The sequence below is a fragment of the Rhodamnia argentea genome, chromosome 8, assembly GCF_020921035.1.
Source record: "Rhodamnia argentea isolate NSW1041297 chromosome 8, ASM2092103v1, whole genome shotgun sequence".
NCBI lineage: Eukaryota > Viridiplantae > Streptophyta > Magnoliopsida > Myrtales > Myrtaceae > Rhodamnia > Rhodamnia argentea.
The window spans coordinates 21,756,913-21,783,767 of record NC_063157.1 but is presented as its reverse complement, the minus strand read 5'-3'; the positions used below and the strand labels follow the sequence as shown (position 1 = coordinate 21,783,767).

The window sequence follows — 26,855 nt, the reverse complement described above, 5'->3', positions numbered from 1 at the left end:
TGTTGTCAGACAATTAGTAAAAGCTTTTTCTAATGAGTTCTCACCCTAAACGGAGACAATAATAAAAAATAAAAATAAAAAAAAATCATAAATCTATTGTAATTGCCAATTCACTTCTAAATTTTTTTTTTCTAATTTAGTCAGAAAGCTTTTTGTATTTATGTCAATTCGATACATAGAGCTAATTTTGGTTGGTCAATGTTGACGTGGCACTGTTGACGCCGACGTTGACTTTTGGATAATATATCAATATATTTTGAATTGTTTTATAATACTACATAATTATTTTCTGTTTTTCATTTTTACTTTCTTTAGTTTTTTCCCCCTCCACTTAGGGCTGGAGAACCTCGCCTAGTGGCGTCGCGGCGTTGGCCAGATTTGCCTAGGCGAAGGCGTACTCGGCCCTTGCTTGTGGGTCGTGAGGGTCGACCGACTGCCTTCTTGGGCCTAAGTCCCGAAAAAAAAAAAAACCTGCAGAAAAGAACTAATAAAAAGGAAAAAAAATATAGAATACTAAAATATTATTCAAAAAGTTCATGTTAGCGCCGACAATGTCATGTCGCAAGCACCGACCGGCTAAAATTGACCGAATGAGTTGAATTGACACAAATACAAAAGGTTTAGGACTAAATTAGCCAAAAAAAAAAAGTTTGGAACTGAATTGGCATAATTTCAATAGGTTTATGACTTCTTTTTCTTTTTGTAATTCTACTCCAAAGAGTCTATGAAGATTGAATTTGGTTTATTAAAAAGTTTGAACGAACCCTATCTGATTAAAACTCATTTCGATGAACTCAAACTCCATTGTCAGACAAGAAGCAGATAAGTTACATTGCATTGTATTCCCAGGCCACTGGCTGGATTCTTTATTTCAAGATAGGATAGGCATGGGCAGTACTTCATTAATTCACTGAATTTCACGGGACTACTGAGTATTGATGGGGTCCACTACATGGGTTAAAGCCACGTGTTCCAATATTCTAGACCCCAAAATTCACCTTATTTTATTTTAATTTTTGGGTAATACAACGTTGTTATTACACACACACACACACAAAAAAAAGCATTGGTAGGATTCCATACATCACTTTTTAACCTGTTTGATCTAAAATCTTGAAAGATACAGCTCTTTGGTAGAATGAAAAGAAGGATAATTCTTATAGGATTTTGTTACCATAGTAGTTTTTCGGTAACTCTGAGAGTGACATGTGGATCACAAACTTTTGAACAAGTGAACCCTACAATAATTTCTAGTATTTGTTATTTTTATTTTTTTTGTAACCCAATACATGCTGTTAATCTCATAACGAAATAAGACAATCAGATAATCATTTTTCTACTCAATATCACTTCGATTATCATATGCTTTTAATCCGAAAGCACGCATGGTGTTAAGCATACCGGGGCTTAACTTAGTTTCTTTTGGGGGGGGCAGTGATGCCTGGCCTCAATCACAAATTCGGTCAAAATCCTATTTCTTCCTAGCCCATGCAATATCCATACTTCGGCTATATAGTTATAGATCGGCGTGACGTTATAATTGGCATATAATTAATTGTCGAATGTCCGTACCATATTGAAATTGAGCATTCAACTGATTGGTATATTTAGTTTAAACTATTAGATAAAGGCATTTACATGTCATGAACGAGCATGCCACGGGCCAATGGGGGACTGCCTCGTCATTCATGGTCATGCATCATGCTATGATTTCGTGAATTAATTTGGTGACGGGCTGGCTATTTGTTTTGGGGCCAAGAGTAATAACAATGAGCAGGCTATGGGCCCTGATTCTCTGGGCCTTGACCCAGCCCAAACCTATAGTGGGCCGTGTGGGTTGGAGCCACCGAGAGTCAACTGTCTAATGTTGGGGGAATCTATGGGGAGGCCGTTCGTGAATTTTTCAATATCGACTGATTTTACCGCAATATGACAAAATTTCGATTTTCTTTGTGTATTTTTCTATCATTTTTATGCAATTGTCTAAAAATTTCGTTTGTTATGCCCATTGCAGTGCACTATGTGTATGAGAAAATACAGCTCAATTTAAGAAAAGATTGATGAATTTGAATTCACGTTAATCAGGTTTATATAATTTGACTTTTACCACATGTGATTATGTCATTAATTTCTCGACGTGTAACTAACAAACTGTGTTTTGGACCCCCCAAAAAAAAAAAAAAAAAACTAACGAAGTGTGCTCCAAAATAATTGGATCAGTAGCAAAATCGTAATGACTTATCTTATGTTCACCTGTGTCATTCAAGTCATCTAAGTGCTTCCAAACGTATTACGCAAAGAAGTAATTTTTAAATGAAAAGTAGGTCATTGGCCAGTTACTTCTTATGGGAACAATTACTAAAACAGTTATAAACCTATTGATGTTATGCCAATTCAATCTTAAATCATTTTTTTCTTTGCCAATTTAGTCATCAACCTTTTGCATTTGTGCCAATTCGGTTCATATGGGCGTCCAACGCCGACATGGCTAATTTTAATATTTTAAGATTTTTTGAATTTACTTAGTTGCTTATTTTCTTTTTCGTTGTATTTCTCTTTCTTTTGTTTTTTCCTTCCTTCTTTCTCCAGTCGGTTGTCAAGCCCGACGACCGGCCAGAGGTGAGGTCGACCCTCGCCGACCTACGCCTTTAGCTAGTCGCCAGGCTCAATAGCCGACTGGAGGAAGAAGGAAGAGAGAAAAGAAAGAGAATGAAAAGAAAAAAGGAAATAAATTAATTGACTAAAAAATTTTAAAAAATTGGTCAAATCAAGACCGATCGGCCAAATAGACTAAATTGACACAAATGCAAAAATTTTAGGACTGATTTGGCAAAAAAAATTATTTAAGACAGAATTAGTACAATTATACTAAATTTATCACTTTTTGGATAATTTTCCCCATCCGATTTGTAGATTATCATTTTAAATAGGCAGTGTTTTGAACTTCTCTTTTTTTATCTTTTCCATTTATCAAATGTTAGATTTTTTTTTTATCAAAAGGTCAAAGAAACTGAATATATGCTCAATGTATATCCACTTCTCTGGTTAATAATGACAATAAGTATGTAAATCTTAATGATAGCTTATTCAAAGTACCAAAATTTGCAAGAAAAAAAATCAAAAAAGCATGAATTCATTATATATCTACCCTTTATCCCTCCTAAATGTACATTTAAAACTAGGAGTGATCGGTTCCTGAGAGGTCGCATGGAACCAGTCCGGGAAGTGGAACAACAAATCAAGACATCGGCATTTCATTCCACAACTTGAATAACCCAAAGTTGTCCACGGCAAAAAATTCGAAAGTTGTGAGAATGGTGGAAGCAAATAGGCACCTCAAGCAATGTAGCGATGTAATGCCGATGATCAAGGTCTATTCTTGGAGTAAGAGCACCAGCATCCTAGGCATAAGTTACGATCTGTTTGAGAAGCTTGTTGTACGGAAAAGGAAAGGCACGAAAGATCCGGCGAAGAAGGAAGAGATTCAAGAGAAAGATTCTTCTCGATTTGCCCGGTGTAGTGGTTCTTGACGAAGGGCATACGCCGCAAAACCAAACTTGTAGCAATTGAAACCTTCTGCTGAAACTTCGGGCTGAGAAGAGGATCATCCGCTGGGGCATCCCTTTCTTGAATAATTTTCTAGGGCTCTACAACACCTCGTGCTTAGTGAGACTAGCAACAGCCAACGAACTCCCCCCGAGTCTCAAGAAATTCTACGAGACAAGAACAACACAGTGGAAAATAAACAAATCTTTCGATCCGGTCCGGTCTTGTGCCCTCTAGAATCGAAAACCGGTTCCAATTTTAAGGATTGGGAACGGGACCGCCGGTTCAGTCCATCCCGAGCGATTTCGGGTTTGATTAGTCCAACTTGCTCATCCTATTTAAAACTATTTGTAACCGTAACTTTTAATCTTAAATCAAATCTGACTGAAATGATTGGATATCACTAGTATGTCGTGTAAATTCGCCAGCTGTCATTTTCTTGCGATTTTGTTTTTACTGAGACTTAAATCGAGAGGAACTCTAATAAAATACTCCCTAAACTAGATGCTACAATTTCCACCCCCAAAAAAAAAAAACTAGATGGTGCTATAGATTGCCAGCTACTAGTCCAATATGACAACGTAAAAGACTTTCAATGGTAGTTTGCAATGTATAATTCAATATGAGCTACGTAATATATGCCCTCGCTTCTCCAACTCGAACTACATACAATTTCAATCTTTGACTTTCGTTGCTTTCCTTATTGAAATTAGACGTAGTTCTACTTGACAAGACCGAGGACATCATTGACGATTTTGGGTCTAACTAGGCTACATGTAGATTGTAGTGTACTATAACCAGATATCTCGGCCCTTGATAGTCAATTTTCTCTTTCAATTTTCCCCCCTCTTATATTGGCTAATCCGACGGCACGCTTGTTAACCATACTTAATAAAAATAATTCGGTTTATGAATATGTCCATTATGCACGTGTTAACACCTAAGGTTACCCCCTAGGTGAGGGCCACATGACGAGCAAGAGTTTTGATCACATACGGGTAAGAGCACCGAAGACGGACTCGGAAGAGCTTCAGGGATGCTACGTGTCAGAGAAAGTTTTGGCGGCATCTTCCTTGAAAGACGGAAGAAGCGCGCGAAAGGAGCCACGATCGGGGCGGTTAGCAAAAGGTTGGCGGTAATCCCCACAAGGCAAAAAGGAAAGAGCGCGAAAATTAAGAAACCGCCAAAGGGGCCACTCGCATGGCTTATCGAGAGGGATAAAACGTGGAGTCAAAGAAAATAACCGTTCGACGGTTACCAGACCGGGTCTATAAATACCCCGTGACCACAACAAGCAAAAGGACACCCAAAAAACATACAAACACTCGTCTCTATAATTAACTTTTAGCCTTTAGTTTAGTTATAACCTTCAGATTCTCATCGTCGATTCAATTCCGGTGAGGTTCATATTCAGAGTTAGGTGTCGTCGATTGAATTCCGGCGTTTGCTCATTAGATCCAATACCGTCGATTCAATTCCGGTGTTGTTCCCATCACTCGTCCCGTCCAATATCGTTGATTAAATTTCGGTATTATGTCCTACATCCACCGTTCAATGTCGTTGATTAGATTCCGGCATTATGTCCTACAATTTTGGTTTGGCCTCGTTGATTAAATTTCGGAGCCACATCCTAAGTCATAGTGCGTCGAAGTTCGTTTTATTGTCGAACAAGTGGGCTGTCGAATCGATAAGAGTCTGTATCACACCTCTTGCATCGATACGGTTATGTTTCGCATTTGACACTCTCCGTCGAAAGTTGACCCAGAACTCCTTATTGGAAAACGAACGAATTAAGTTCGATAAAAGATTTCCGTGGATAATCTCTTTGGACCTCAACCTCATTTGGGCCAAAGCCCGAGAAGTGACGAAGTAGCTTCTTCAAAAGGGTCATCGAAGGCAAAGGACGACCACCAGGCTTTGAATGCAAAAGACACCTCGGGATTCGGCAAAATAACAACAGGAATATCCTCAGAAAATCGCCGGTATATCTAGGTAGTAATTTGAGCACAACAAGTAAAAGGTTCGTCGTCCTTGATGTTGTACACTTTCTTGTTCATCAAAGGAAAATCCATCATATAAGGGATGGGCGTAGGCACCGCTTGTCGAAGACCAAACCGTCGGGCGCAAGACTCGGGAAGATATGGTTCAAACCCAAGGAAAAATCTGCCTTTTAAGCAAAGGAGAATCGGAAGGTCTCGGGGGAAGAGGATAGAGGTCCAAAAATCGCGATGGTTGAACCGTTTTATCGTTACGGAGTTAAATAGGAAGTTGAGCTCGCTCGAATGGTAAGGGAAGAAGTCTATCCGACCTTTCTCTTGGGACACTACTTTCCGAAGATAAAAACGCAGAGATAAGACATCGACGGGGACCTTCAATGGAATAGCTCGAAGCGATCGCGTGCCTAGAAGGGAAGGCACACCAGTTGCCTCAAAATTAGGAACATTTTCAAACATGAAAGGAAGATAAAGCGCCGCCCAAGCCTGGAGAATCCAAAGCGGACTAGCCAATACACCATCCTCCTCAGACGACGCCATTAAAGAAGCAGCATGGGTGACCCCCTATACAAAGACGCAAGAACTAGAGGACCAAGGGCAATCTTCTTTCCCTTAGCCGCACCGGAGGCCGGTGCGAGGTAGTCCTTCGACACCTTGACAGTTGGGCTGAAAAATAAATACTTGACAACCAGAAAAGAAGGAAAGCCGTCCGCTCGACCAGAATAACGATTACGGAAGTTTTGCAGTAGGTCTCAAGAAACTTACCATATGCAAGAAAGTTGTCGGGAATGGAGATGTCTGTTACCTTTTCGAGATCATTGACGGGGGTCCCATAAGGAGAAATGCCAGCAATAGAGAAAACATCCAAAAGGGTAACGGACATAGGGCCCCATGGGAAAAAGAATTAGTTGGTCGAAGAGGACCAGAAACTTATGATGGAGCCCAGCAAACCCCTATTTAGGTCATGAGACAATAAGCCGACTTCGAGTGCCGTCTGTATGCTCGTAGTAGTCCAAGAGGAAACAGACCGTGCATCCTCTCGAAGCCGACAGAACCCGGCGTAGAATTTGTCGTCATACAAGGGAAAGCTTATGAACCGCCGGGCCGGAGACGACCAAATATCTCTTAGAGGGGTGGTTTGAATAGGAAGCTTTTCGTCTTTCCGCATCGGGAAACAAGATCGAAGAAGTGTTGGAACACGATGATGATTGAAGAGACCGGGCCCAAGAATAAATCTAGCATATTCCCGTTGGGTATTCGGAAGCCGGAGAAAACAGTGGTCGGCATCCCTACTGTTAGACATTTCGTCGAAGTGGTCAATAAACTAATATAGGGTGAACTTAGAAATCTCGGTCGCCATAGGAAGGAAACTCGGGAAGCCGGGAAGGGTTTAGGGTTAGACATTTCGTCGAAGTGGTCAATAAACCGACATGGGGTGAACTTAGAAATCTCGGTCGCCATAGGAAGGAAACTCGGGAAGCCGGGAAGGGTTTAGGGTTTAGGAAAAGCCTCGAAAGGAAGAAGACGACGATGGAAACCTTTACACAGGAGGACAAAAGGGATAGAAGCGCCGTATGAAGGAATGATTGCACTTTGAGAAAAGAAATCGAGGAGGAAAAAGGGCAAATCACAGCTGGTAGCTCACAAATCGAAAGATCTTTTAAAAAAGATAAATCTTCGATTTATATCTTTTAAAGAGGGCATTTGTTAACACCTAAGGTTACCCCCTGGGTGAGGGCCACGTGACGAGCAAGAGCTTTGATCACCTACGGATAATAGCACCGAAGACGGACTCAGAAGAGCCTCGGGAATGCTACGTGTCAGAGAAAGTTTTGGCGGCATCTTCCTTGAAAGACGGAAGAAGAAGCATGCGAAAGGAGCCACGATCGGGGCGGTTAGCAAAAGGTTGGCGGTAATCCCCATCGGGCAAAAAAGAAAGAGCGCGAAAACCAAGAAACCGCTAAAGGGGCCACTCGCATGGCTTATCGAGAAGGATAAAACGTGAAGTCAAAGAAAATAACCGCTCGACGGTTACCAGATTGGGTCTATAAATACCCCGCGACCACAACAGGCAAAAGGACACCCAAAAAACATACAAACACTCGTCTCTATAATTAACGTTTAGCCTTTAGTTTAGTTATAACCTTCATATTCTCATCGTCGATTCAATTCCGGTGAGGTTCATATTTAGAGTTAGGTGTCGTTGATTGCATTCCGACGTCTACTCATTAGGTCAAATACCGTCGATTCAATTCCGGTGTTGTTCCCATCACCCGTCCCGTCCAATGCCGTTAATTAAATTCCGATATTGTGTCCTACATCCACCGTCCAGTGTCGTTGATTAGATTCCGGCATTGTGTCCTATAATTTTGGTTTGGCCTCGTTGATTAAATTCCGGAGCCAAATCCCAAGTCCTAGTGCGTTGAAGTTCGTTTTATTGTCGAACGAGTGGGCCGTCGAATCGATAAGAGTCTATATCACGTCTCTTGCATCAACACGCTTATGTTTCGCATTTGACTCTTTCTATCCAAAACTGACCCTTAACTCCTTATTGGAAAACGAACGGATTAAGTTCGATAAAAGATTTCCGCGTGGATAATCCCTTTGGACCTCAACCTCATTTGGGCCAAGGCCTGAGAATCTGTTTGGGCCTAGTCGAAGGATCTTTTACCCGCAGCAGCACGAATCCCTTAACACAGGGTTTCCGATAATTCATCAATTTGATCTCAAGCTTTAACTCCACCAAGCGCTAATTCAATTAACGTGGAAGCCATATCACAACTAGTTTACTTCCAATACTCGTAAGTTTCATTTGTGATTCTCTTTTCACTTGGACGAGCATATTTGATGAATACGAAGAAGTTGCGTCACCCTTATTACTTTTAGAGCGACGCCATTTTCACCCTTATTCCGGTTAAGACGCTACTTTTTTCGATTAGCTTATCGAAATGCCCTCTTTCTCCTTAATTTATAATTTCTTTTTTCACCGTGCTTATCAACAAAACTTATTTTATTTCTATGACCTCTCTCATCGACTTAACAATATAAATGCTCAATTACACTAAACAACATATCAATTTTCCACGCATCTTGTCATCACTCTGCCAGGAAAATGTGTTAATCTTATTATATGGTCTCATATTTCTAATTACAAATGCTACATAGATTCGAAATATAGCTTCGCTCAAACAATTTGATAAAAAATGTAATTAATTGTGTGCTTATAAGCTTCACTCGAGGAGATCTCCAAGAGAGAGCCCAAGTCCTAACCTATCAATATATCCAATTGGACTCGCCTTCACTCAAAAGCTTAAGCCAATGAGTTATGGGCCAAGGATACATTATTTGCTCAACACTACATCAATTCTCCAATATGATGACTACTCTCACACAACTCACATGTGCATCTCAATAGCTTTTGTAATTAGGAATATGAGACCCTAAATTAAAATTAAGAACTTTCTCTATGCAAAGTGAGAACAGGATGCATGATAAGATGATATCTTGTTGGTTGTAATGGAGCATTCGTATTATAAAATGATAAGAAAGACGATAGAAATAAAGATGGATTTGTTGGTTGGCCTAATAAAATAAGAAAAACAAATTGAAGAGAGAGAACGGCGCTTCGGTCGATTAATTGAAAAAATGGGTATCTTAGCCAAAATGAAGGTGAAAATAGTGTCGTTCTTACTTTTTTTCGTAAGATTTTTATTTTTAACTTTAAAACTAATGACCATTTAACCAGCTTGATGCCCCTATATAGGCACTCTAATAAAGGGTATTACGTATAGGGGACTTTCATTCAACATACTGGGTGTTAGAGCAATAATATGGCAACATTTTCGGGAGATTAAAACTCCATTGCTCATATTTTTACTTTGTTTTCTGTGAAAGAAGTGAAAATGAGAATTCTCTTCTTTTGGTAATTTTCTTTTAGGTTCGACAACTTTTTATGACGCGCTTTAAAAATTGGCAAGTGGCCCAACTCTGTTGCATATGCAAAATTATCGGACGTATAAATTTCTTCCTTATGAATTTGTGGTACTGACATTGATATAGTTCGAGGCTTCGAGCATTTATTCTCGGGTCGGAACCACATTATACACATGAATAGATATCAAGTAAGCATGTGATATAACATAACTATAGACATTTCCTCACCTTTTCGGCTATGATCATACGAGAGTACCATAATATGGTTACTATAAAGCCCATTAGAATATTCTAAAATGGTAGATTAATGCTCCGTTTGCTTTGAACACGTGACCCACTCTACATATATAGCACGAAAATATAACTTATTTCTTCGCTTGACGCGAAATTATAAACTACATAAATTGCCCTTAACCCATCTCAAAACTTAGGTCGATTGGCTTATAATTCACCATCGAAATGGAGGAAGCTCGTATGATTAAAATCTCAATGAACCCTACTGAGTTCGCGGCTATTGCTGGCGGGCTGAGGACTTTGCTCGGTTCAGTTATGAGGATCTTTCTAACTTCACAATGAAGTAACGAGTCGTTTTCCATAGAGAGAAAAGGCTAAAAAAAAAGGAAAAAAAATCCCATATAAAGTAAGAATGAGGAGCAACATCTGTCTTGGTTTTTTATGTCTCCAAGGTGGTAATCTCTACTGTGTTATTATCCTAAAAGCAGGCACAAATATATGTTCATAAAAACGAAAGTGTTGCGGCAAAATACTTCGCAGGCGTCCCGTAGTTTGTCGAAAGGACCATGGATGCTCTATTGGACAGAGCTAGGGCTGGCACTTGGCAGGGGCTTTTCTCTCTTCTCTAGGGTTTCTCCCCGGGAAGCAAAGCAGCAAAAACCAATTAATCAGTCTGCAGAAAAAAAAAGAAAAAGAAAAGAGCCTGCTAATTAAAATTCAATAAAGAATAATGAATTGGCTTTGTATAGATCCGTTCATAGGTCTGTTCCTTCACAGCGCAGCAATCTTTCTCTGTCTCTCTCCTGCATGTGGTTGCTTCTCCAAATTTTATATATAAATGGAATCGCCGCCCTAGTCCACCATTAGCAGAGGTGACATTCAAACCCAAACCCCATCAGACTCCTCCCTCCGCCACCACTCTCCGAGGTGCTCTCTCTCTCTCTCTCTCTCTCTTAAATATAGCAGTGTTAGTTTTTCAATGGACAACATCACTCACTCCCCAACCACCACCACCACCACCACCACCACCACCATCACAACCCAAGAAAACCCCGCCACTACCATTTCCACCGCCAGCGGCAACTCCTCCTCTGCCACCAGCAGCAGCACCACCACCACCACCACACGGAAGTGCAAGGGAAAAGGAGGCCCCGACAACAACAAGTTCCGTTACAGGGGGGTGCGGCAGCGGAGCTGGGGCAAGTGGGTCGCCGAGATCCGGGAGCCCCGGAAGCGGACCCGGAAGTGGCTCGGCACCTTCGCCACCGCCGAGGACGCTGCCCGAGCCTACGACCGCGCCGCCGTCATCCTCTACGGCTCTAGGGCTCAGCTCAACCTCCAGCCATCCTCCTCCTCCTCTTCCGCCGCCTCCTCTCGCGGCTCTTCGTCCTCCTCAACCTCCTCCTCCTCGTCCACCCAAAATCTCCGGCCTCTGCTTCCACGTCCCTCGGGCTACGCGTTCGCCTTCCCTTCTTCATCTTCTTCTTCTTCCCCGGCGCCGTTCTGTTCGGCCCCGTACGGGGTGTACGTCCCTAGCGGTGCAATTAATAGCAACAGCGTCGTTGTCCCGTCCGTACAGCGCCCGAGCAACGTCGTACTACAGAATCTTCAGATTCCGAATCAGCATAATTTTCATCCTCAGGCCGGACAACATCCTCAAGAACAATATCTGTGTGCACGGCCCGACGGGATCGAGAATGTCCCCACCATGGCGACTACCACCACCTCGGATGGAAACCCTAACTATGGACACCAAGAACAACAACTACGAGAAGATCCAGATCGCCATAATCAGCAGCAACATCATCAGCTCGGTCACTCAAATTACAGCTACGTAGACATCAACGCACTCGTGGGGTCGGTGGGCGCGAGCCTTTCCTTGGTCTCGGAGGCGGAGGCGGAGGTGGCCCAACCAGTGCCTCCAGAGACGACCGCTACCGAGGTGGGGCAGGGTTTGCCATCGATGTGGCCGCTGGGGAGCGAGGATGATTACATTCACCATGGAATTTGGGATTACGGAGACCCTTTCTTGTTTGATTTTTGAGGAGAAGTGTTGGATCTGATTATAGTAGCATGATATATGCTAATCAGAGCACGAACACGCTGAAGTGCTCCTTCGGCGTTCGTCAAGATGGTTGCATGCTGGTGCTTTCAAGGCCGGTGATGGCTCGCTTTCGAGGGTTCGACTGCATTTGCACTGAGCGGCGGAACTCTCTGGCCATATATCAGCGAAGGATGATCTGCAATGAACTGCATCTGCATGTTTTATTTTGATCTTCTATATATTCTTGAGATTAATCCATTTTAATTAGGTTATGGTAGAGAGGTTTTTGAGAGATTTCAGGATCTGTTAGTTCTAAGCACTTGGAGTCTCAATCAGGTAAAAAGATTCCACATTTCTATTGAAGAGGTAAGTGAGTGCTAATTGCATTTACATCAAGTTGAGGCACTGGGATAAAGTTTTTTTTTTTTTTTTTTTTTTTTTTTTTTTTTTTGGGTGGGATTCAACCCATGTCGAGGAAGATGTAATTTGAGGTTCTCCCTCTGTTCTTGATTTTTCCAGAATTTATTTAGGACAATATTCTGTAGTTTCCATTCTTTGATTTTGTATTTTGGCATTTACATCTCTGTGATAATGCTGCATATCTCTCCTTAGAGTTGTTCTTCCTTCAGTCCAAATTGAATTCTGCCTTGTCCTGCTGGTTTCATTTCATGCTTTGGGTTTCATGGTCATTTTTTTTTTGCTATTCTTTGGTTGTTTGGTGTTCAAGTGTCACGTTGGCTGCCACCAAGAATCAGCAAACCAGCTGCATTTTGCTTCTTATAGATTAACCAGTAAAATGATGGATACACAATTTGTTCTTCAAATTAATGCGGATGCGGGTTGCCTGTTAAGAGTCAAATGTAACATTTACAATGTAACGAATGATACTTTGTAAACTTAGAAAATAGATGCTTGGCTGTGATGAACTTTCATTAGTCTGAATAGGCAAACCTAGTTTGCTCAAGAGCTGAATTAAGGACATTATGAATAGGTATACATGTGAAAATTCCTTGAGAATCACGGTCCACCAACTTGGCTATTAGGACAGGCTTTTTTCAGTCTTCTCCTAGGTTTTCCCCACTCTGATATTATCCTCCTGCATAATTTCAAGAAAGGGGAGGGAAACTAGAAGACACAAACTAGTGGTAAATTTGTCGGTTTATTTCTGATAAATCATTCGGAAATAGAATGTTGTCAGGTATACTTAACATGAGACTAAAATTTAGTCATTGAATGGACATAAAGCCTCAAAAAGATGAGAGTGGATAAACAAACATGGGAAAAGTGTAAAAAAAAAGTCATAAACATATTGTATTAGTGTCAATTCAATCCTAAATCTTTTGCATTGATGCCAATTTAGTCTTAAAGTTTTATTGGCATCAATTTGATCCTAAATCTTTTGCATTTGTGTCAATTCAACCCTAAATCGGCCAATTGAATTAGCACAAATGCAAAAATTTTAGTTCCGAATTGGCATAAATGTAAAAAATTTAGGACTAAATTAATACTAATAAAAAGTTTAGAACTGAATAGGTACAAATACAAAATGTTTAATGCTGACTTGATATTAATAAAATGTTTAAGATTGAATTGACACTAATATAATAGGTTTATGACTTTTTTAACGCTTCTTCCTATTGATCATGGCGATGGGATGAGAAACATGGTTTGTTTCTCCTCGGACAGGAGAACAAAGCTTTTGTTCATCGAGTAACCTTTCAGGAGATTATATGAGATGTAATATAATTTTCTTTTTATTTTGTTTTGGTCCGAAGTTATAATATTAGTTGAATGCTTGCTAATGAATGATTGGACCAATGAATAGGCTGAGCCGCTGAGGGCATTCAATGATAACTTTCCATGCGTCTTCCCGAGGCAAAGGCGCGTTTCAGCCACCATATTGGAGTGGGACCAGCCAAAATAATCGAATGAAAAATTAAACTAAGAGAAATGATTATGTCACCGAGATTAACAACCTATTTTAAGTAAAAAGATAAATAATATATAATTAAAAATTATCGTGAAATATAATTCTTCAAAAATTTGTAGGCCAGGACATGTTATTATTCTGACAATCAACTGTTATATTAACAAAGCCCTTAAATTAATTACAAGGAGCAATGTTTATGCATGCCCAACTTGTTTATTTTTTTCCTTCGTTGCATACCCGATTCGATTCAAATCAATTAGGGACACTATCCGCTCACGAACATGTTGCACCGCAAGGGCCGTTCCTGTTAGAATTTGAGAGAATTAGTTCAATTCTTAAGGGAAGTATCGAACTATTAAATTTGATTTTTATGATTGCGCCGCAATTTCGTGAATAAGCACGTGGAGTTGGTCCATTGGATTTCCTTAAAGCTGCAGCACTTCACGTACATGTGATACAACCATATAATCATTATAAGAAGGCATTGTTGATTTGACAAGATATTATCTTATCGAATTAGCAAACAAATAAGCGAACCAATGTTTCAAATAGGGGCAAATTCCCAAAACCCTACTCGAGCGGGAAAATGAACAAGCCACCATGAAATCAATATCGTAAAAATGCAAATTAAAATTCGAGTTATTAGTAAGCAAAATGAATATAAGGTAGATAGAATATATCGAGTGCATCGCATGTGTATTGAGGGAAAATATGTCGAGCAAGGACATAATAGTCGTACACGTCCTCGGGTGTTGGTCTAGGCAGAACAAGTCAGGAATCATCATTTGGCGGGCGCCGCAATTGGATCGGATAAATTTTCCAATTTTTCCTTCATTGGGAACGCATCGTTTCATCTTACCAAAAATGTAATTGATAAAAGACATTAAAAAAAAGGAATAAAATCATGTTTTCAGCTTATCTTCAGTTCTTGCATCCAAATCCAAACATCATAGAGTTCACGTGATTGTCGTATTTAAATTTCTACCATTTATGTTCTTTTCTCGGTAAATAACATCGACACAACTTGTTGTATCCAGCAATATCACCTAGAAGGAGGTAAACAGGTGATTCCGAACTGTTTTGAAACTTTATTGCGAAATATATATAAGTTCAAAACACAAACATATATAATTTGGAAAATGAGGTCGGTTTAGCAAGCCTACGTCCACTCTCCTACGCCGACAGATAATTAGTTGGATTTCACTAGATGAATCAATGAAGGTTACAAGAGATATCATTCTCAATCACTCTTACAAGAACCTCTCAAAGATATAGCTTATAGCTCTCGAGAATAAGTATATGAATCTGAACAACTCAAGCACTTTGGAATTGTAAGTTTTGATCCGTCTCTGTTGGTCACGATGGATCTTCCTTTTATACTCTTTTACCTGCAAACTAGTCGTTGGACGGGTCTTCAAAGGATCGTTCTTCAACCGTTGATTGAACGCCATCAATCGTGATTGAACAAGATTGTATCTAGTAAGATATGATAGCCATTAGAGTTGAGTTTGAACTCTTCAGATTCAATCGCCCATACAACTAAATCTTCAATTTCCATAAGTAGAGTTAATTCAAATATTTAGCAAACCTTATTCTTGGAAGGCAATATCCAATCATAAATATTATCCTAATCTGATTGAAAAATAATCTTGTCAATCAAAGATTACAGAGTTCCATAAATAATACCACTAATATCGAAAATCTGCCAAACGTGGATTTTTAGAATCTTTCTGAAAGATATTACGGAATCCGAACATTATTCAAAAACAGTCTTCATAAGTAAAGACACTCTGAATTTGAATAGACTAGAATAGTGACTCTGAGCTCTAGTATAGTCCTTGCCGACGTGTCACATAAGTCTTCTCAAGAGGTCTTCGGAGGCAACCTCTTCCTCTATCCGAATAAAAAAACTTTGACTATCTCATAAGTAAATATATGACGACTACCACTTGAGTCTAAACATCGGGTTTGGAATAATACAAGCTTTCGTTCACATGTTCACCCTACAATAAAATATTCATATGCATTAAACAGATTATTTCTCAATAAGGATAGTTTTGTCAAAATCAAAATATTCAGAAGGAAGATTTTCTCAACACAACCTACCATATAGACTTTAAATATATCGTTACGAGATTATGAATTCCATATGAATCTATTAAAATATTTATTGAGGTCTACCTATGAGAGTGTTATGGGAAGAAGACTCGCATCGAAGATGCAAGGTGGAACATGATGATCACGAAGATTATCACGTTCAGGCCCCATCTCCATCTCCCTTGATAACCTCTCCGGGCGAAGTCATTATGTCCGAAAAAAACAAACCAATCATATGTCCAGTCTTTAACTAAGATTTCGAATAGCTGTTGCGAATTCAAGTTAATTATGTTTCGCCTCTTACTCGAAGAAAGATGATCCAAAAATTCCCAATCATGATCCTTGCAGATCGGATCATCCAACTTTTGTGTTTGAAAAATGTTTCAGGAGGTATCTCCGAAGTAGATGGTAATTGATAGTGTAATCCTTGGTTATAATTTCCAATACGAGTACCGAGTCCAACATAAAATTTGTGATTGGTAGTAAAACACCGATTTTCTTCTTGAGGCATGTAACGAAGCCTACGAAGAAGTTTCAGGAGTTACGAAGGAAACTTCGAGCTCATATTGGTTATGAGTTAAGAATGAGAGTTGAACTCTATGAGATCGAGAGCTTCTTCCTATATCTATGAATTCCATTAGACCCAAAAATGAATATACTGGAAGAATCTTTTAGATTTTTCAATATCAATGGGCTCATATTGGTTATGAGTTGAGAACGGGTATTAAACTCTATGAGATTGAATTTTCCTTTGTTCCTTTCCAAGAGTAATCACTCACATGTATCATATCGAGAGTCCGAAAAGTTTGAAACAGCTACCGCGAGTTCATCGTACACGATCGAAGTTATCGCAAGACTCTTAAACGATAATGTCCAAACTGAATATCTCGCCAAGGCACAAGCGGCGGTGAAAGCCAAATTTCGTCCTGTTCCCCCTTTTCGTCTGTGTTTTGAGGCGGTTGGCCTTTCGAGAATGCAAAAGGGCTCTCTCATCCACGCGCAGGTGCGAAAACAGCCGGAGACAGAGAAGGAGATTTGTCCTACTTTTGCCGATAACTGGGTTGTAACCCCTGAACTTTTACTCACCATGGTCTTAAAACATTACTCGCAAACATCGCTGTGTATGTGAAGAAAAAAAGGGCGATCATTCTCAATTATTGAGATCGTTCAAGCGACTAAGAGAGCAACGGATCGGGTAGAGGATCGACGTCCGAGTATGACTCTAATTTGTTTCTCAACTTCAAATATATATGCGATGGATTAATTGTATCACCTTGCTGTCGTTGTTGGGCGAGGTTCAACCCTTGCCAGATCCAGCAAGGCCGAGCCTTGCTAACCCAGCCCTAGCGATGGAGAGGTTGAGCCTCGCATGGCCGGTGAGGATCACAGACAATCTTACCGGTCATAAGGAAAAAAAAACATAAATTAAAAAGAAAAAAAAGAAAACAATATCTTTAAAATATCATAAAAATTTTAAAATTTTATCCACGTCAGTGTCGTGGCACTACGTAGGATTGTCAACGCCCACATTGGTAATTTCTTGGTAGAATTGACATGATGGAATGAATAAGCATAAATATAAAAAGTTTAGGGCTAAATTAAAAAAAATTAAAATTAAATTGACATAATTGCAGTAAGTTGATGATATTTTTGGTAATTTTCCCGTGTTACCTATACGGATATAATTTGCTATATTATCTATTGGTTCTTGCACGTATGATGATGGCCCTGTACATGTGTGGGGATGAAAAGCCGCGGACATGCAGCCTGCTCCTCGGAACTCGCAAACACCTAATGCATGCAGCAAAATCGGACCACTAGAGCAACTTTATGTATATATTCGGACCACTAGAGCAGCTTTATATATATATAGTCGATCTACATGTTGGGGACTGGCGAGAGAAATTTTGTTGTTTATGTAAGCTTCTCTTCTTTCATTTTTCGTCCTTTTTGTATTGTGGAATAAAAAAAACCAGTAGAGGGAAGATGCGTAGGGTTAGAGGGGAGCCACATATCCCACCTCACTAAACTATATTAACTTCCTCTAACATCTATTTTATATTAACTTGTATGCGTGTGAAGTGCTTGATTTAGTATTATATTTCATTTTAATTACCTTGGGGAAAAAAAATGACAATCCCGTGATCACAAAACCACGTCCTTAAAATTCCAAGGTAGTAGGCAGAATATCATGAAACAATATCTTATTATGTAAGTGGGACAAGATCCATCATGGCCCAAAGGAAAAAAAAAGAAAAGAAAATTTATTGATGTTCTTCTTTCATAGTATTCATGTATTTCCTCAATTCTGGACCGACCAGAGTTGCCATTGACAAGCATAACCATGGCCCTGTTGCTTGCTTGACCTGAGTTCTAGCAACGGGTTCGAAATATATTACTGAGTAGAGATCCAACTCGAGATCTCGAGTTTCTTGATTTGAGGTGTGAAACCGCCATTGTTGGTTGTACCACTCGACCAATCCCCGATAAGATGACGTTACTTTAACGTTACTTGATGAAGAAGATGTTTCTTTACCTTACCTTACCTTAAGGGCAAGTATGCATACGTCTCTTTTGTTCATTCTATCATTACGGTATGATCATGTACATATTAAAGATAACAGCAATTATAAAATGTTGAAGATATGATTTGATTATGCGTATCTTAAATTGATTGATTCAGTATATCTTAGATTGATTCAACAAATATTTGATGAATCCGTAGAAGATGGAAAAGAATCATCTTGTTTTCTTTTTCCATTTCCTCTTCTTGTAATATATGTTCATGTACATGTAAGAAAGAATCAACTGAATACAATTATTTTTTCCTCTCCCAATCTCTTTTCGTTTCTCCCAGAATATCATGAAGGCTTTGAGTCAATTGAGTACTACCGACAAGGCTATGAGTTTGTCAGGTACATTTTGCAAGAAGAATTCTTTTTCAGCTGAAGCATGGATAATTTATTCAAATGCTAGTGATCACATAATATGCAATGAGCAATTATTCTCTCATATTCAGAAAAGGCCCTACTTTTCCACATCAGTGCGCCTTACAAATGGAAATATCACTCATGTCACTAAAATCGGCACCGTTTGTCTTAGTCTAATATTGTCCTTAGGAATGTCTTATATGTTCCTGATTTTGAATTCAATCTTATATCTGTCTCCAAAACTTGTGAGGGCAATTTTTGTCAAGTCATTTTCAATTCTAAAAACTGTCTCTTTCAAGACCTTTCGACCGGCAAACTGATGTGCTTGGGTAGTGTCGCGGAGGAACTATATTTTTGGACTAGTTTTCCAAAGGATTTCGATCTATGATCAATTAGCTTCCTATAATTTCACCACAATTAATGACACCTTTCTTTTCCATCAACGTCATAGTGCTCATTTTCCTCACCCAAAATGTCCAATGCGTCGTTGGCTAAACAATCCCACGTGTTATGTCCTACTAGTTCATCTCGAGCTACTAGTCCTTTTCGTTGATTCACATCAATATATGGGGTTCTTATCATACCCCACGTCACGACAGATCTTCTGTTTTTTTCTCATTATTGTGGATAATTATACTCGCGCTGCATGAATTTTTCTCATACAATCCAAGAGTCAAACTTTTTCCCATCTGTTGAACTTTTTCGCCATGATTAAAAATCAATTCGACAAATCTGTCCAACACATTTGTATAGATAATGGGCATGAATTTCTCACTACCGAATGTACGAATTTTCTTTCTTCTCATGGAATTCTCCATGAAAGCTCTTGCACTTACACCCCCCAACAAAATGGATTGTTGAGCGTAAACATTGTCATCTCTTCCAAGTAGCTCGAGCTCTCAAATATCAAGCATATGTTATGAAAATTTTTGGGGAGATTGTGTGATCATGACTACCTATTTAATTAATCGCATGCCAACTCGAGTACTTGATGGTAAAACTACTTTGAAATGCTTTTTGGGAAACGGCCGTAAATTGATCATTTAAGGGTTTTTGGATACTTATGTTATGTAACAACTGTAGACCCTCGGGACAAAATGGGTCCCCATGCCATCCAGGGTATCTTCATGGGATATCCTTCTATACTTAAAGGTTATAGAGTTATGGAGATATCTACAGGTCGCTTCTTGGTAAGCCGTGATATTTTTTTCCATGAAGATATATTTCCATTTAATGAGGTGATGACTTCGGAAGAGGATTTATCATCATATCATCATCAATTCTTATCGAAGGAGGATTTATCTTTGCCTCAACAATGTATCTTCATTGCATCAAATCCGGGCAATAACAACTCTTCGGACCAAGAGATAGAATCTCCAATATTATCGTCTAAGGAGAGCGATTCATCTACCTCATCAATTGCACCTCCATAGCCGCTTCTCGATGAATCTCGTTCACTTGTTCATGAATAGGTACCTACTGAGCAGCAGCCTTGATGCTCTCATCGGCATCTTCGCCCTCCCACATGGACGAAAGATTATATATGTCCTATGTTATCTTTTCCAAGTACACAGGATCCCGTATGCTCTTATGTCTCATTTAGTTGATCATTACTAGAACACATGTGTTGTGTTAGTTGAATATTCGAGGAACAGGAACCCTTTTCTTCCACAAAAGTGGTTAACAACCCATGATGGCAAAGGGCTATGGAAGCTAAATTAAATGCCCTAATAGAGAATCATACATGGGATATTGTTTCATTACCTTCACATCGAAGACCGATTGGTTGCAAGTGGGTATACAAAATCAAGTACAAAGCAGATGGTTCCATTGAACGCTACAAGGCTCAATGAGTAGCTAAGGGATTTGCTCAACGGGAAGGTTTTGATTACCATGAGACTTTCTCTCTTATTGCCAAGGAGGTAGCCGTTCATTCCTTTTTTTTCATTGCTGCTTTTCACAATTGGTCATTGCATCAAATGGATGTCCATAATGCATTTCTTCATGGTGATTTGGAAGAAGAAATATATATGGATCTTCCACAAGGTTTACAAAGGGTATGTTGTCTCCGTAAATCCCTCTATGGACTTAAACAAGCTTCTCGGTAATGGTATGCCAAGTTCACTACTGCACTTACAAATGCAGGATTTCAGCATTCTAAACATGATTATGCTCTATTTACATGGGCCAAAGGTATATCATCAATCTATTTATTGATATATTTTGATGATATCCTTATTATGGGAAACGATGAATCTGCAATCAACAAGTTTAAATAATATCTACACTCTACCTTCCACATTAAAGACTTGGGACCTCCCAAATTTTTTCTTAGGATTGAGATAGCTCGGTTAGACAAGGGAATATGCCTTAGTCAGCGAAATTTATCTTGGAAATGATATCAGAAGCGGGATTGTCTAGATGTAAGCCAACTATCATTCCGATTGAATAAAATGTCAAACCGACGACACTTGATTATGATGCGGGCTCATCATCATCTAATGAAGACCCATCACTTAAAGATCCATCGGGCTATAGGTGGCTCGTTGGAAAATTGATATACCTCACCATGACTAGGCCTGATATTTATTATGCAGTACAAATACTCGGTCAATTCACGCACAACCCGAAACAGTTGCATATGAATGCAGCTCCGAAGGTTGTAAGTATTTAAAAGGGTGTCCAGGACTTGGAATACTTTTATCTCGTGATTCTGACATGAAGATGATAGCCTATTGCAATACGGATTATGCTACTTGTCCAATGACCCAAAGATCCATCACTGATTTTTGCATTAAATTGGGAAGATCTTTGATTTCATGGAAAACAAAGAAACAATCGATCGTTTCATTATCATCAGCTGAATCAGAATATCGAGCTATGGCAAAAACCGTTTGTGAAATAATCTGGATACGGGGTTTACTTTTTGACCTGGGTGTATGAATCGATGGACCAAGCATATTATTCTGTCACAATGATGCGACACTTAAACTAGCAGCAAATCCAGTTTTTCATGAACGACAAAACATATAGAGGTTAATTGTCATTTTACTCGAGATAAAATCCAAGAAGAAATTGTTTCAACAAGAGAAATTGGAACTGTTGAACAGCCTGCAGATATCTTTACCAAGAAGTCATGTCAAAGACAATACATATATCTATTGAGCAAGCTGGGCGTCTTTGATATTTAGAAGCCACTAGCTTGAGAGGAAGTGTTGAAGATATGATTTGATTATGTGTATTTTAGATTGATTCAACGAATATTTGATGAATCGGTAGAAGATGGAAAAGAATCATCTTGTTTCCTTTTTCCATTTCCTCTTCTTGTAATATATGTTTGTATCCATGTAAGAAAGAATCAACTGAATACAATTATTTTTTACTCTCCCAATCTCTTTTCATTTCCGTCATAAGACCTTAATGATTTGAAACAGCTTATAGGGAGTCGGAGGCAAGCAGAGTCATGGGCGGGTAGTAAAAATATGCGAAAGAGGGAGAATGTGATACATTGGATATTTCTGTAGTTGATGAAAGAGTTGAGAATTACCGGTGGTCTAACATTATTTAATGAGAACTCGGTGAAACTTCTTGCAAGGAAAAGCACAAAAAAAGTGAACCCATTGCACTTATGCCTACTCAGTCATAAATTTCAATTACACCAATTTAATTCAAAACCTTTTTATGTTTTGTCAATTGAATTAAAAAAAAATGTCCACGTCCGGACTAGCCATGCCACGCAGGACCTTTGGCATCCACGTAATGATTTTCGACATATATTGATTGGATAGACTGAATTGGCAAAACGGGAAAAGGTTTAAGACTAAATTGACACAATTAAAATGTTTAAAATTGCATTGACACAAATGTAATAGGTTTAGAAAATTTTCGGTACTTTTCCCTAGGGGTAAGCGGTTTTAGGTTCCACCTAAAACGTCAAACCTACCTATCGTAACATGTTTCTTATTTTTTGGAACTTGAAACCTACCTTGCATACTCTGCAACTTGGAACCTACTCTGTTCATAGGTTCCAGGGTCGGTTTCCACATGTATTCCTAATTGAACAATTACAGTGAATCATCACATTTAATGACCATCATTTGTTGCTAGAACCACTTATTACAACTCATATTTATACACATGAATAAATATGAAACATTAATAAAGTAAAAAGTTTTGATCATAAATATCACCAAAGTGGAAGCTCATATTGGTGTTTCCAAATTACACGCTTTTCATCGGATGCCATAGCATACCGTAGGATCACGTGAACACATATATCAAGAGAAATACAAAAATTTGTTACGGGTTTTGAGTTCCACATACGGAGAAGAGAACAAACCCGTCAGCACAGGTTCTTCAATTTTTTAAACCTGAAATCTACTCTGCATACCTTGGAACATGGAACCATGCTCATTCCTACTTTTCTCTCCTATTGCACGTAATCCGAGCAAATGAGCTCTTCTATTGAGAGTTCAGACCACACGCGAAACTTCAACCTAAGAATTATGAATGATTCTAAACGGACATGGGCTCAAATCCGCGCAAAATAAGTTCTGAAAGGCCCGAGGCCCTGGTCCAACTCCGAGTCAAACTCTTCGGGCCACTAATGGGCGTTGACTTTGGGTAGTGAAGAAAATTAGTGTTCTTTCCCTGTTGGGGAGAGTCGTAGTCAACTATTTGTGCATCAGAATCTCCACCTAGTCCGACAGAGATTAAGGGCATCGAAGATTGAGACTAGGACATTCACGAACAGCCATTCCCAATGAGCAAGTAATGCAACCACTCTTGTCCAATCGATGTGCTTTGACCTTGTGAATAAACAGTGGTTAGATTAGAAGATCATGCCCTAGAATCAACGCTCGAATGCCCAAGCCACGTCGCATCTCTGGCGTTTGATGCTGAACAGCCACTGCAGATCCAATCTTAGGGCTTCATCAACATCCTCTGAAGGGTTTTCGATCCTTGGACATGCTCCGTGATCGTCGATCCCATCGAACATTTAATCCGCCTCAGTGGATTCCACGTCTGTCGATAAAAAGGAGTGTTGGTTAAGGGGACTAAAAGAGAGCAGTGTGATTGGAGGCCGACCACCACATTCCTCCAAAAGATAAAAGAGCAAAAGTGCTCGTCCCTTTTGGATCCAAGTCGACGGTAAGGAATTTCCGATGTCACCTTCCACCGCGTGTCGCCATGTCGCGATATTATTTGCACGGATCCAGTAGTCCCATCACTTTTAATCGATAACGTTTCGCGACTTATATACCACCCGTTTTAATTGTGTTAGGTAAAGCTGTACATTATTTTGAATGTTTTATAATTGAGCCATTCTATTAGGCAATTGATTCCGTTGAATTGTATACGGCGATAATGGCCTTAATCACCGTGTGCGTGCCTATTGACAAATAGATTGAAAGTTACTGAAATTGAGGATCAAGACATCCAACACATAAAAAAGGCTTAAGCCTGAGATGTTTTCTGAGCCGACAATGTTAAAAATAAGATATGGAGAAAAGAAATTCGTATTAGCCTAATCTTTGAAAAGTCAACGGGCCGGGCCAGAATGGACCATGCGTTCACGTGCATGGACTCTTGACCAAGCATTCATATCTCTCTGCGGCGCTCGCCGGAAGCGCCACCATCACCTTCACGGCATCGCTCCTGTCGTGCACCGGGAGGAGCAAGCAGTACCGGTCGCAGCAGACGGGGCCCACGTTGACCGGTCTCCCCATCCCGAAGTCAACCCTATCCAGTCCGAGCCTCGACCACTGCGACACTATGAGGACCCCCACTGAGTCGGGACATGCCCTCGACTCGCTCACCGTCTCCACCACCGTCCTCACGTACTCGTCGTCCACCCTGTCTTTCGCTTTCTTCACCAGCATCGTCGCGAACCCTAGACCCTTCTCTGCGACGTCTTTGGAGCTGGCCTGCGCGCATGCGAGAACGAACGCGTTGCCGTAGTACCCACTTGGAAGGCTCGGCTTCACTCGGTTTCGAACATTCACGCTGAAAAGGAGCTTTAGGGTCTGATTCGGAGGCAGGTTTAGCGATCTTGCCCAGCTTCTCCATATATGAGCCGTGACCACTTCGAACGACGTGAATGCTGAGTCGCTGCTTCGACCCGTGGATGACGCAAGTCTTTTGAGCTCTACGAGAGAGGCTCGGTTGAAGGTGATTGAGGTCGGGATGAGCCTTTCGTTGGTGAAGCGAGATGTGAAGCTGCAGAGGTCCGGAACTCGCTTGAACTCGGGGTGAGCTTGCCCTCCCGAGCTGTGCACGCCGCCAGAAGGAAGACGCCGCGGCATTGGCGGGTCCATGAGGTGGCGATCCCAAACAGTCTTAACCTTGGGCCTGAGCTTGAGGGCGACTCTTCCGAGTTTGGCCAACTCGGCAAACGAGTTGAGGAACTCGGCACTCCCGATGCCGTCGCACAGGCAGTGCTTGATCCCAACAGCTAGCGCCGCAGCGCCATCCCCGAGCCACGTTAGCTGGACAACGAGTGGTGGAGCCTCCTTGAGCACGTCGGCCGCTTGGAGCGACAAGAGACCCTGCCACTCCATAACGTGCTTCGGGGGCCGCTCGAAGTCGCCAATCACAACGTGCTCAGCCACGGCCTCGATGAAAAGCGCGCCTTGCGGCTGACACAGCACTTCGAGCCTCGAGCAGTCTGGCTTGGCCTTGACCCGGCCCGCGAGCGGATAATAGGGAACCAAGGCTTTGGCGAGGGCGCCCTTCAGGCGGGCCGTCACTTGACCGCGATCCAACCCGGGGCGAGGCTTGTAGAGGAGGAGGTACTCGATGGTGAAGCCAAGGAAGAGCTGCGAATCGAGGGCCGAGAGAGGGAGGATCTTAGAAGGAGTGGGCTCAGAGGGAAGGACCAAAACGGCGTCCTTGACGGGAACGCTACTCCCCATACTGAACGGCAGTGTTTAGAACTGGAAGAAGAGGATGTGGAGATATATATGTTTGTGGAGCTGGTTTTACTTAAGGTTTGCTCTGTCGTCTTTGCTTAGCGAAGCCTCTGTAATATGTAGTTCGTAGTTGTGATTATTCTAACATTATTCATTTACATAACATAAGGTTGTCTTTGCCTCTCTTTGGAAGATTTATGCCAGGATTCTGCGGGCATCACTTTATGGGAAGAACGAAATAAACAAAAATACAAATGTTAACAGTTTGCTTTGTCTGTCTCTTCGGCGGAGTAGAGTGATAGCTATGCCTATCCCTCGCTCTTTTCTCGACAACGTATTAGGTCATGCAGGGAATATTTAAAGTGCTTGACTTGATTTGTTTCTTACTGCAAGATACATAAATATATTTCTCTTTTAAAACGAGAGTATGAAAAAAAAAAATTACTTATGTGCACTTACTAACAGCAACCTTTTTTAGGCGTTTAGAGCGCGCCTGGCAATACTTCTACTACAGAAATCTTCAAGGCCCCACCGACATGATGAATGATCGAACCACCAACCGCACGACCATCACCGTGGCCAAGGCGGTGCTGTCCGCAGAAGTGCTCCAACGTCAATGTCTCTCGTCCGGCAAAACCATCGTGTATCATAGTAAAAATTTGGAATGGGAGTTGATGGACGTGGATGCCGGGACCTGTCTACCTTGTGTCGGCAGTTTCTCCAAAAGATTAGTGCCAAATTTATCGATTTCCGGATCTAAGGCCTTCACTTTTCAGTGCAGACATGAATAAAAACCTCGATGTTAATGAAACGAGATGATGACGACCTTTTGGGGTGGGGACGACGTCAAAATTACAATAAAAATCAGCTCTTGTATTTCGTTTGTCCCCTCCAACGGACATTCCGTGGACCCAACAATTCCTCCGACCTTAAATTTAAGACGAGAAAGCAATTTGGCAAAAGCAAGAGGGAACAGATTAATATGGAAAGACGATAATCATGCACAAACTTTGATTCTCGCACTGAAAGAGTAAAGGACATTTGAATATAAAAACTATCATGATCTTATGTTTATTCTCTAATTTGGGTATCATGTTCAAGGGAATTTGTGGAAATTTGAATCATCTTTGTATATGAAGGGAGAAATTTGATGTTGTTGATTATAATATAGAGTTCTTTTTTTCTTTTTGTTTTTCGTCGGCCAAACATAAGGTACAGATGTCCACAAGGGTCACT

The 26,855-nt window shown here is 40.5% G+C and overlaps 2 protein-coding genes across 2 annotated transcripts; one reads left to right on the top strand and one right to left on the bottom strand.

The window, feature by feature from the left end:
• Positions 1-10,643: 10,643 nt before the first annotated feature.
• On the top strand, positions 10,644-11,940 carry LOC115748090 (ethylene-responsive transcription factor ABI4). The gene has a single exon (XM_030684491.2). It carries the CDS (start codon positions 10,687-10,689, stop codon positions 11,749-11,751), a length of 1,065 nt encoding a protein of 354 aa, XP_030540351.2. The 5' UTR covers positions 10,644-10,686; the 3' UTR covers positions 11,752-11,940.
• A 12,182-nt stretch (positions 11,941-24,122) lies between these two features.
• On the bottom strand, positions 24,123-25,796 carry LOC115748169 (alcohol acyltransferase 9). Its single transcript, XM_030684615.2, has one exon. The coding sequence runs from the start codon at positions 25,620-25,622 to the stop codon at positions 24,282-24,284; it is 1,341 nt and encodes a 446-aa protein (XP_030540475.1). The 5' UTR covers positions 25,623-25,796; the 3' UTR covers positions 24,123-24,281.
• Positions 25,797-26,855: the final 1,059 nt, after the last annotated feature.

Excerpts from the sequence above, each read along its gene's own strand:
- LOC115748090 (XM_030684491.2), top strand. The coding sequence starts at position 10,687 with ATGGACAACATCACTCACTCCCCAACCACCACCACCACCACCACCACC.
- LOC115748169 (XM_030684615.2), bottom strand. The coding sequence starts at position 25,622 with ATGGGGAGTAGCGTTCCCGTCAAGGACGCCGTTTTGGTCCTTCCCTCT.